At 32.9% G+C, this 12190-nt stretch overlaps 1 protein-coding gene across 1 annotated transcript; it reads right to left on the bottom strand.

Moving 5' to 3' along the window:
• Positions 1 to 1741: 1741 nt before the first annotated feature.
• Positions 1742 to 7683, bottom strand: LOC117107876. The gene is made up of 5 exons (XM_033249696.1): positions 6473 to 7683; positions 5296 to 5872; positions 4076 to 4355; positions 3756 to 3897; positions 1742 to 3442 (listed from the first exon to the last, which is right to left on the bottom strand). The coding sequence occupies exons 1-5, from the start codon at positions 7575 to 7577 to the stop codon at positions 3255 to 3257; spliced, it is 2292 nt and encodes a 763-aa protein (XP_033105587.1). The 5' UTR covers positions 7578 to 7683; the 3' UTR covers positions 1742 to 3254.
• Positions 7684 to 12190: the final 4507 nt, after the last annotated feature.

Below are 12190 nucleotides of genomic sequence, written 5' to 3'. Positions count from 1 at the left end.
TATATATACATACATATACATATACAATATACATTTATACAGGATGGATACGGGAAAACCCGAGCAAGAACAAGTAGGATAATTCCAATATTTTTTCATGGGGAGCATGGTCAGCCTGACGAAAGGGGAGGGGGAGGCTTAAGCACCCATAGCATCCTAGACATTTATGGATAATCATTGCTTTTGAGGATGAATGGGTTTATGCAGGATTTTCTTGGATAGTTTGCCTAGTGAAAGTAGAAAAATAAAGAATATGTAAATGAAGATGAAAATAGAAAGACGAGAAACATATTTTTAGAAGGATTTCGTTGACCTGGTGACCTAAAGACCTCCACACACGCACCAGTTTAGCCAACTGAGCTAGCTGCTTTCTCTTTCTATTTGGCCTAATGAGGCCAAAATAAGTAATCTTTTTTTCCATGTGACAAAAATCAAATCCTGGTACTTCAAAGAATTTGATATTGAAAGAGTTTCTACAGTTCTACTTGTAATGGCAGCTAATACACAATAGAGGTCAACTTTAATAATGCTGACTGTATAAATACAGTTTACACAGTAGTAAAACGCCCTAAACAATGCTAATTCTGTTTAAAGAACATCTGCCACACAAGTATTTCCGCTCGTTTTTTAGACAATAAACATAAAGCCTGCTGAGTTTTTGAAAACAATTTTTAGATATGAATGCCTAATAAAAAGAAAATTCCAAAGGTAGATGTGTAACTACAAGGGTGAAGAATAGGACATGTGCTGGGGAGGTTAAAATGAGCTTCCAAAAATCCAAAAAAAGATATTGATAAATTGTTTTTCTACAAGTCTACAATAGCTTGATGCCTATCAAATAGCCTAAATGTTTGCTTTGCTCACATAGCCTCCTGTAAGGGCCTTCATACCCTCCGTCGGGCAGGTCTTGGCACTGTTTCTATACGAAAATCGACTTAACAGTAAAACAATAAGTAATTTGTTTGAATTCAAGAAGTATAATTATAATTTTGTAATTTTGTAATTCTATTTCACTCGAAAATTGAATGTAGAGTCTGGTAGGCATGAAGGGATTGTGTCCCTGTACAAGATTCCCATGAAGAAATACACTTATACAGATGTTAAGTGTATTTTACAGTGGCGTATCTAGGGGCCCCAAAAATTACTTGTGCCCCCTCCCCCCCACCCCCCCCTTGCTCCCCCAAAAATCATGGTCAGGTAGTTAATAATCACCAAAAATCACCTTATTTTGTAGTTATCACCCCTCAACTGATCATTGAGCTCCCCCTCCCCCACTTCACTTCTAGATACGCCACTGGTATTTTACGGTCATGTTGAGTATGAACTCTACAAGCTCAAAGAACCTTCAACCTGGAAAAGGGCATCATTCATTTTTCTCCACATGCCAAAAACCCTAGTTACACCACAGCCCAAAGGCGAGGATAGAGTAACACACGTCTGCTGTAAACTGTCACTGTCAGAATACGACAATTAATATTATTATTAATAATATATATAGCGTTATGTTTACATTAGCTTACAGTTTCTTTAATAAAGGTTGTTTGGAGAAATTTCATTTTACAATAAAATGATTTTGAAATTGGTTGATTTCTAATATGTATGGAGACTACTGAATCTGTAATTAGCTTCGATCGACACCATCATCAGCATCAGCATCTTCAGCATCATCATTATCAATCACAGTAATATCTATCACACACAATCTAACCATTAATATTGATTATAGACATAAATAATTCAATTAATGAACAATTATCAAATTTATTTGAAAGATTTCTGCATATTTGTATATTAATGTACATATAAGTAATATTAAAGAATGATCATTTCTATACACTGTACACTTCTAAGAAGTAACATATCACACCAGTATAAGGTTAGAGAATTTTTACTACAAAAAAAACATCCCCAAACTGATTACCCGCCATTTTAAGAATCATGAAATAAATATAGTAATGAATGTGTCTGTTATCGGTAAAAAAAAAAAATAATTTACCATTGTATGGTGATTTTTATTTGAAAGTAAGCATTATTTTTGTTAGTTTTTTTCAGCCTTAACAAAAATATTGTACCTTAAAATCTATTAATGATTATCAATAACAAATATGGTATATAAAAACCATAAAATTATTCAAAACATAAAATGTCTGCACTCAAGTTTTGAGAAAATGCCTATATATGGATGTGACATGACATCATTATGCCCTTATATGGGTGCAAAAAGGTATTAAATACTCCTTGATAAGTATCAAAATAAATATATAAAACAAAAAAAATTGAATGTCTGCACTTAAGTTTTATGAGAAATGCCCATATATGGGTGTGATATGACAACATCATGCCCATATAATATTTGTGCAAGGAGGTATTAAATACTCCTTGATAAGTATCATTAAAATAAATATATAAAACATAAAAAAATAGAATGTCTGCTCTAAAGTTTTAGAGGAATTGTGACCGTATGTGACCCGAGATCATAAAAGGGCTGTAAACTTGCCAAAATGAGTTGTTGTTATGATGACAGAGAACATATCATTTACTTTAAAATGAAATTTTTAACTGTCCATTTAAAAATGGACTCAATTGGGTGTCAGAAAGCAAAGTTATAACTGTTTTGAATAATTATCATCTTACCAACTTTTTTAAATCAAGTTTTGAGGGGGGAAAAACCCTTTTCAGCCGATGTCTATTCATTTTTCACTAACTCCCATCTGACAATAGCTAAACTTTGCCTTTTAAAGTTGGAATTTTAAACTCAAACTTCAGGAATAGTAAGATTATAGTTATACTCTATTTATTAAACAAAAACCCAATTCAGGTTCTACGGTCTACTATATTCTGGCTACTGAGGCTTGTTTCTCAATACAGTGCGAGATTACATCCCTTTTATAATCAAATATATGGATGCAAGGAGGTATTAAATACTCTTTGATGAATATATGAAACATATAAACAAATAGAATATCTACACTCAAGTTTTACGAGAAATGCCCCTATATGGTTGTTTTATGACATCATCATACCCACGTATGGGTAAATCACAAATTTGTCACAGAAAATTTGATAACAGGATGTGGAACATGTCTGGCAGTATCACATCTTGAACTTGGTTGAAACTCACAAGATGCATCAGTTGCAACATATAAATATTCAACTGTGGTCACTGTATTATGTGTAACAGGTTTTGCAATTCCATAATAACCCAGTTGACTAAATTTCACTAGTGTGACCTTAGATTTAAAGCTATATAAGAATCACTCTACAATTACATAGGTGTCATTAATAACTCGAATAATATCACGTCTCCCAAGTTGCTCAAAATGTTGAAAAATTTGACCCAGAGTGGCATTCTGCTGCCTACTGTAGTCTCTCAGAAGTGCCATGGTTGGGTTTGGTTCATTCCTCATGATGTCCAAATATATGAATGTGTAATCAAGCAAAGCTGAAACATAGTAATGCAAAAACATAATAAAGCTGAGTTGTGCTAACATTATTATGCTGTAACTTTTCACAAAGATGAAATTTTAGGTCAATTATACAAATATCCTAGAATAAACCATGGTTGTAATCTAGAGGTTAAAAGCTAATAATTGAACATTGTTAAAAATGGATAACAAATGGTGAAGATATGATAATTTATATTTTCAGTCCAATATGTATTAATAGGCTCAATACATGGACATTTTTTGACAACAAGTGCTTAGTTTTGCCAGAGTCGGTCACATATGGATTTGAAATTTAATAATTTTTTGTACCTGCGAGTCCTTCCCAGTTGCGATGTAACGGATCATGCCCATTTAATCTGTCACAGATGATTTGAGTGACTTTTGCAGGTAAATCTTGAACAAGAGTTCTTGAACTTAGATATTTCATCATGTCATCAGGCATTTGTGGAATCTAAAAAATAAAAAGCATTTTAAAGATTTTCTAATTTTAAAACAATAGCAATATTTTTACTCAATGTTGGTAATATTCACTGTATTTAGCATTAAAACTACTAGTGTATCTATAGTACTATATAGATAACGTAAATATAGATAACATAAATAAAATATTTATCATAAAAATATATTACCGAAATTGAGCTTTTCTTCTGGACCCATGGAGAAACATGTTCATGTTTATCAATGCGTTCTTGCCCGCACATAAGAACGCTGTGTTGCGAATACAAACTGAGATCGACCACATGGGTCTTCCAGTCGATGCCACGCCTTTGTCGACACTCATCACATGACAGGGGGCATGGGGGACCAATCAGGAACTTGAGCTTTCGAGAACGCATTGCTGATTTGAACTTATTGAAAATCTTCGTCAGGAAGCTTAGCAGATTAAGAGGACTAAATGGGTCGTCCCACCTAAAATGGAAAAGAAAGTTACTGATAATACGTATAATGAAGAGCCAGAATAATACCTGTGCTAGGAAATGTAGAGGTACAGTAGTGCCCCAAGTCAGAGGGAGGGTGCAAAATAAGGTGACATACTGTAAGTTGATTTTTAATTACTCTAGCTTATTTTTTTGCTTTGAACCTAGCCAGTGGGAGGAGAAACTGGGAGATGTGCAAGTCTTTTTCCCCTTTTTGTGGGGGGGGGGGTGGGGATACACAATGTGAAATATTTTCCAATACTACATTAAGTAGCACCATATTCAAGCGTGGTAAAGTATAGAGTAGTAAATTCTTCGAACATATTAAACTTGTTACTAAAATTGATGGGTTCTCAGAATGTTGTGAAACATGTTCGGATTAATACTGCATGCATAATGTACTAAATAAACCAATTAATATTTCATGAGACAGATATAGAGCTACTGATGAATGGAGCTGTAGGCAGTTTACTTAATGTGGGTTGAACACTTTAAATATGCAAAATGAGTGTCAAAAGCACAATATTGGACGTCATTGATTTTTTTGTCACTCTCTTTTTGTTCTTGTTGTTAAAAGACCAAATAAATAATGAATAAATGAATGATACAGCTTGCATAATTACAGTAGCTCTGTCAAGGAAGTTGCATTATATTCAACACCATTTGTTTGTTGAGAGGATGCAAAAAAAAAATGATCATTTAGTGGAGCGGCGATTCCATTTTGGGTGAAAGGTCAATGTTCCAGCTCATGGGAAGTAAAAAATCCTATTGTTAACACTAGTTATGGTATTGTTTTCTTTCAGTTATCACTAATTGTTTTCTAGTTCTATGAGGTTTTCTGGAAGACTACTTAATTCAGAATTTCAGGGTTACTGTTGACTAAAACATGACCAATAAGGATGTAAATGATTGATTAAGGATGTAATACATACATTGCATTCACAGTGATAATTCCTTTAAGGCCATCGCATTCCATCACAAACTCGCATTTCCCAGGTATTTGGACATGAATTGAGTTGTGATACCTAATAGTCCAACCCACTCTGCTTGGCTTTAATCCCTGAATAATAAACATAGCACTTCTCAGGAACAATCCATCAGGAATAAATCCTTCGAAATCTATACAGAGCTGTTGATGAAGCTTACGCTTAACATATGGGTCGAGGCCAGGAAAGAAATCCGGAAGGTAAACCGGCACTAAGTACATCTCCTTTTGCCCGTTATTCACGCTATCCACGCCACGATAATCACACCTTTGAAGACAGTGTATCACACTCATAACTTCCAAAAAGTCCACTTCATACTTGCCTCCCGCCAGCACAGCTAAAAACCTTTTCTCAGCACGAGCATGGGTCTTGAGGTCTCTCCAGGAGTTGTAATCCTGCGGACAGCACTTAGCTTCTGGGGGAGCATTTGAAATAGTGCAAGCAGCCTTGAGTAAATGCTGCGGATCAATCATGATCAGATAATTTGGAGTTGCACTTGTAGAAAAAGGGAACACAAGATTTCCTGCAATGACAATTATGGTGAAAATTTGAATTATCCGGCATTGAAAATACAATCAATGGAATTGAATATTGTGTACCAAATGTTTTCTCTTTGCCAAAGTTATTTTTATGGTGAATTCTGATCTCTGAGACCTTTACCTTACCATACTGAGTGCTCAATATACAATAATACAATCAATAGTTTGAGATACAATAGATTTTATTACCAAATGAATTTTACACAGCACATCCAACATTGATTAATATGATGATGTTCAAATTAAACTGCTACAGAACAGAAAATTAATATGAAGACAATCAGGAACAATGTATTGTTTCCCTTTTCAGCCCACTTCCTTTCTGACACTGCCTTCATTTTTTTGGTTTTCCACTCCCCTATTCCTTAAAAATTCCGATCTTTTTTATTTATAGAACACTACATTGAATTAATTTCATATTTTTCTTCCTTGGCCATTATAGATCAGGTCCAGTGTTACCATCAAAACAATTTGTTCTGAAAATACTAAAAGCCCAAGCCGATCCCCCCACCCACCACCCAAAAAATCCCCTTTCAGATGAGAAACAATTTTTGGCCTAATAATCAATTAAGTAAGGATCATACCTGCATTTATAATTTCACCCGAGTCATGTAAGTATGTTAATGAACGTTCCGCATCATTGCAATTTAGACTTAAGTCAATTGGAGATACACATTTTGACCTTCGAACTCTCATATGATGTACTTGCTTATGAAGTTGTAGGTACCGATAAGGATAGGAAGTTTCTATAAATTCTTGTCCAATAGCAACCTTCGAAATATGATTTACCACTTCCTGTACATTGTACAATTGAGCACAGTGCAACTGATCATTATGCTGCTTCTGGGGTTCAAATGAACTGTTCTCTGAACATGTATCACCAGAGAGTTTCAAATTCCCATGAGGGATCACTTTCTGCTGATTGTTCAAAGCTGATGTCACAACAAAACATGGCATATTTGTTCTTGCATTGTATTGCAACATTTTTCCGTATGTTGCAGAGAAACGGTCGTGCAGTACTTTTCCAATTTCACAGACATTGCACGAGAAATCACTGTCCTGTGTCCCAATGAGGTAAACTCTCACACTCGTTGAAGCATAGCAACGAATTTTACACAAATGTTTCTGAATTGTTTGTAATACAGGTGTAGGGTCAGAGATCAATTGTTCCACGCTGAACTGAATTGTGTAGATGGCATGTTTACATAATATTAACTGGTAACATGAGTCTGACACATGTCCTTCCTTCACAGATATGATATTGAGACGGACATTTTGCAGGAACTGTGAGTTTCGTCCTTGAAGAGACTTTAACGGTTCATTTAACATGTTTAATTTTTGCCTTGATCTTATCACGTCCGAGAAATAGTTCACACTATGTTCAGTATTTACCCAGTCATAATTGTTGTTGCACTGCTTCACATCAACATAGCCACAAGTTGTGACGTCACTGGTCCGTTTTAACTCAGATTCAGATGAACCACCAATGAGGGATAGCATAAGAGATGAACTAAGCTTTCCTAAAATAATCAGCTTCAAGAATGGAAGGCTACACATTTTCAAATCCAACACGTCGTTGTTAATCTTCGATCTCAAGTTTAACGGTTCATCAGATTTTGTGAAATGGACATATTCATCATCGACATGGAATGAGGGGTTCTGTTTTAATTTCGAAGTCAGTAGTTTCATTGGACTTTGCACAACAAACTTCAACCGAGAATGTGCATTTCTCACAATACTCTCAAATTCCTGAATCTATTAGAAAACAAACAAAAATGTAAACATTTTATTTGTTTTATTATTCAATATTTTAAATGATAAAACAATACAATATGACAAATATAAAATTGTAAAATACCAACAGTGATAATAAAATATAAAAATCATAAAACCAAATTTAGCCATAATAATAATAATAACAATAATGACTTTAATTAAATTGACAATTAGAACAAGAATAAATTTTCCCCAATAAACAAACTAAAAAATATAAGTTTGATCTGTGTCTCAGAAAAGTTAATAACTTATCCTGTAATGGGCGATTCTGCTGTTGGATGCAATTGATTGCAAATAAAATAAATCCTTTTAAATGACCATTTCTAATGTTTGAAGGTTGCCCACTATATCATAATTTTAACACTAATACTATTAATTAGGAGTACAATATAATGGCTTACGCATCCTACTAAGCCATGTATACAAAGATATGAGGGGAAAAAGTTTTAAAATAAACAGAAACAAAAAATTATGAAAAAATGGGAATTTGACATTTAGAAAATGTTTCACTTTTAGATACAAACCAATGGTGTCTGGCCTTCCATCAGTTTCTTTGTTCATTTTTAATAGTATTTGATTTTCTTTTATAGGCATTTTTCTCATGCAAACAATAGAAATTAAATTGAATAGGAGAGATAGAATAGATAAAATTTGCAGACTAAACAGACAATTGGAAGTAATCCAAAATATTATACTGTACTTATATTGATTTCTTTCTTTTATAGTTAATTTTTCATTTTTTCTGGCTTTTTGGGGGAATTTATATTAAGCAAAACCACAAAAATGAAAATTCAGTCCAAGAGAGAGTTTATTGATTAGATTCACCATTTATTTCTGTTGGACCTCTTTCATTGTTGTTGTTAGGCATCTCAAGGGTTTTTCCTCACAAGGCCTCAAGAGATGCTGCAATAAATCCAGAATTAATTAATTTCTTCCAATAATAAGGTGATACAAGATTTCTTAATGAATGCACTACACTATTTGAAAAGACTGTAGGAGGTTGTCTCCCAGTCCACTGCCTAATTCCCCACCAGAATGACCCACTGATAAAAAAAAAATCTTGGGTCTTTTTTGGGTGGGTTGTGAAAAGACTAAGCACAACTGACTATGTGAACTGTAAGCCAACTGCATAATTTAACCATCATAGATCAAAATGGCTAATGTAGACGGATTACTGTTTAAAATCTATGATTTATAGTAAAACAAATACAACATGATTATATTTCCGTAAGGCAGTGAATTCTACTTTCCTCGTTGTTGGATGATTGGGAGCCTGAGGTAGTTACCTCGGGAAGTAGAATTTTCTACTTCACCGCAAGCTATGTTGTATTTGCATATTGCAATCATTTTATTGGACAAAGTACTACAGTTTCTCTGGTATAATCCCACACACTTTGATCATGAAATTAGGCAGATGTTGGAGGCTGGGCTTATACCAGGTGAATCCTCATTTCACAAAAAAAAAAAAAAAACAGACGAATCCTTTTTTTTTTTTTGACAGTCTTACAGTAATATTTATAGGAATGAGCAATCAAAAGACAATTTTTAAATACTAGATTTGAAGTCAGTCTTTGCCAAGATCAAGGTCAGCTGAACTACTCATTCAAATGCCATATCCTCACCACCCACCTCTGGAAAAACACTGGTATGTAAAATTGGGCATAAATTATGGGAGGCTTATATACCAGAAGTGAGCTTACGCCTAGTAAAATAATTGTATTTTTGAGTTTTCATAGATAATCGAATAATAATGATGTCAATTAAATATTTGTGTGAAATTTTTCATTAATTTCTAAAGGTCTGTCTACTAACCAATATTAATGATATGAAATATTGTTTAAAGGTTTGCATGGCGAAGTATAATATATAATTTATGCTTGCGGTACACCACGTAGATAGTTCTGAAAAGAACTGTTGTTGTTGGTTGAGAATATCTCGAGAGATATTCTCAACCAACAACAACATTTTTTTTCAGAACTATCTACGTGGTGTACCGCAAGCATTAATTATATATTAATGATATGGAAACTATGTTCAGTAATGCAAGATAATTACTGTAAATAGGAAACATATACATTACTGTATTGATTGATAAACTACTCCACACGCATTGCATGCCTGTAGGTCAGGAAGGATACAAATGCTACTCATGTGACAAGATACCCAATTGATACCATAAGTGCTGTACAGTAAAGTAGTAAAGTCATAATTTTAAGTACATATTATATGGCAAAATCTCTAGATAAAAACTAAAAAAAAAAACCATAAACCATAAAAAAACATTGATTTCTTTAAAAAGGATCAAATATATTGTCAATTTCTAATGAGCTGCAAATTCAAGCAACTACAAAATTTTTATTATAAAAATCCTTATAAACTATTACTAGTCAATTTTATGGTTTGTGGAAACCAAACGCTGTCCAATGTTGGCAGGCCATGCTTAGATACCCCAACTTGCATTGTTGACAGGCTGAGAAGTGACTCAGGCTATATTTCAGCACCAGGTACAAGCATTTCATGGCCTATGAATAGTAGTTAAGTAACCCCTTACCTAGAAGTGGCTTTTGAGCATTGTTTGGGGTGATTTCAGTTTAAAAAAAATAAATTTGTAAAAAAATGTTATATTGAATGCTACTATAATGTATTTGTAATGTATATTTGCTATGATTGCACACTGTTGCAATAGTCCAGCTTAGTAGTGACAAGAGCATGTACAAGTTTGTGGGTTGCATCTTCAAATACACAAAGTATAAAAATTATTATTATTCTTGTACTAATTTAATTATCTAACAATCCATTATTTAATACCAGATAATGATTTTGCTGTTATGTTTCTATTTATCTAACTGTATTGCTTTCCAAGGAAGGATATTTTGATCATGATCTTTAGCTAGTCATCCAAGTAGTGTTATTATTACCATAATAAATAATTATTATGTTTATTACTGTTGTTTTCTAAGAATTCATGCATCGATTCCTATTCAGCGATAAAGAAATAATGTTCTAGTAAGGAATACAGTAGGCCTACCATATTTACAGATTTATCTGTATATAGTTATAGTCATAGCTATTGTTGATTCTATCTCATAATATTCAAAAGGATGGGAGTTATAACAAAAAAAATAATGTCAACACAAAGGAGTTCAGATGTTTGAATTAATGTGGGCCATGGGAATTAATACACTTCTCGTTGTTTCAACAATACAGTACAAGCAGAAAATAGAAATTATATTTTCAATAATACTATTATAATGACTTAGGTTACTAGATTTTCCAGTGTAATAGTATGGTGGTAGTTTATTCAGACATGTACTAACACATGAAGTGAAACTATAATAGTATTTTCTATTCAACAAATATTTCAATACAATTCTGTTGTATATGATTTGTTATTAACAATAGTTAATAATAGTAGGATCAGTTCATATTCAACCAGGAACAATGCACATTCAATTGGGCAACCATTTGCACTTCCTGCTAAGTATTATAAACGACACACTACAACAATTCAATAAAATACCAGGTACCTATAATTTCATCCTTAAGTAGAAAGAAAAAAATGTAAACGAAGTGTTTGGCCTTATGGACAACTAACAAGCGATGAAAGTTAAACCTTTATCTATATCGCTGATACTATTAATAATAATAATGGGTAATAGTTTAGTTTTGTATAGTGCCAAGTATCCATCAAACAAGATGCTCATGGCGCTTGATGTGTGAACCAGATAGATGGCGCATTATAAGTGCCGTTATTATCATTATTGATCTAAAGGTTTTTAAGGATTTAAATAAACCATAAGAAATTGAGTATAAAAATTATAAATGCATTAAAAAAATCTGTCAATGCTTTTATTACAGTACAACATTTCTTTAACTGTCAGCCAATCATTCATACTCATGTTCCTATTGTAGCTGTCAATTAGCAGAAGTGAGCATAATTTGGTTTCTATTTTTAAAGAAAAAGTTTAAGCGGACATTATTAAAGCGTAGATGAAAACCAAAGTTTTTTTCTCTCATAAGAAATATATTATTTAGTTTGAGCATGCACTGACCTGTATCCAAATATCAAAACTCTACATATCATTAATTTTCTAAATAATGTTTTCTTTAACAAATCCTTAATCCCTATTTGAATTGTGCAATTTAAGTCTAAAAAGTATCAAATGACAGCTAAATACTGGTTTTAAAACATACTTGAATTTTTACTATTTCAATGTATTATAATGAAATTGTGAAATTACTTTACAGGCTGTAAATTAAAGAGTATACAGTGTAAAAATAATGCTGATTTAAGTCTAAAAAGTATTAAATGACAGCTAAATACTGGTTTTAAAACATACTTGAATTTTTACTATTTCAATGTATTATAATGAAATTGTGAAATTACTTTACAGGCTGTAAATTAAAGAGTATACAGTGTAAAAATAATGCTGTTAATTATTCCTGTCTCTTATACACATCTAGATGTGTATAAGAGACAGAGCTTATTCTCCTTTCTTAAGGCTTGCACTCATTTGAATTCTTCG

Source organism: Anneissia japonica, unplaced genomic scaffold, assembly GCF_011630105.1.
Source record: "Anneissia japonica isolate Jap-2015-1 unplaced genomic scaffold, ASM1163010v1 scaffold288060_len1141017_cov207, whole genome shotgun sequence".
Classification (NCBI taxonomy): Eukaryota; Metazoa; Echinodermata; class Crinoidea; order Comatulida; family Comatulidae; genus Anneissia; species Anneissia japonica.
Note: the sequence above shows the minus strand (reverse complement) of the source record. Positions and strands in the feature narration are given on the sequence as shown.

Coding starts and splice junctions, on each gene's coding strand:
- LOC117107876 (XM_033249696.1), bottom strand. CDS start 7,577: ATGAAACTACTGACTTCGAAATTAAAACAGAACCCCTCATTCCATGTC. Junction 5,873..6,472: donor GGGTGAAATTATAAATGCAG/GTATGATCCTTA, acceptor TTGTCATTGCAG/GAAATCTTGTGTTCCCTTTT. Junction 4,356..5,295: donor ATTATCACTGTGAATGCAAT/GTATGTATTACA, acceptor TTTCCATTTTAG/GTGGGACGACCCATTTAGTC.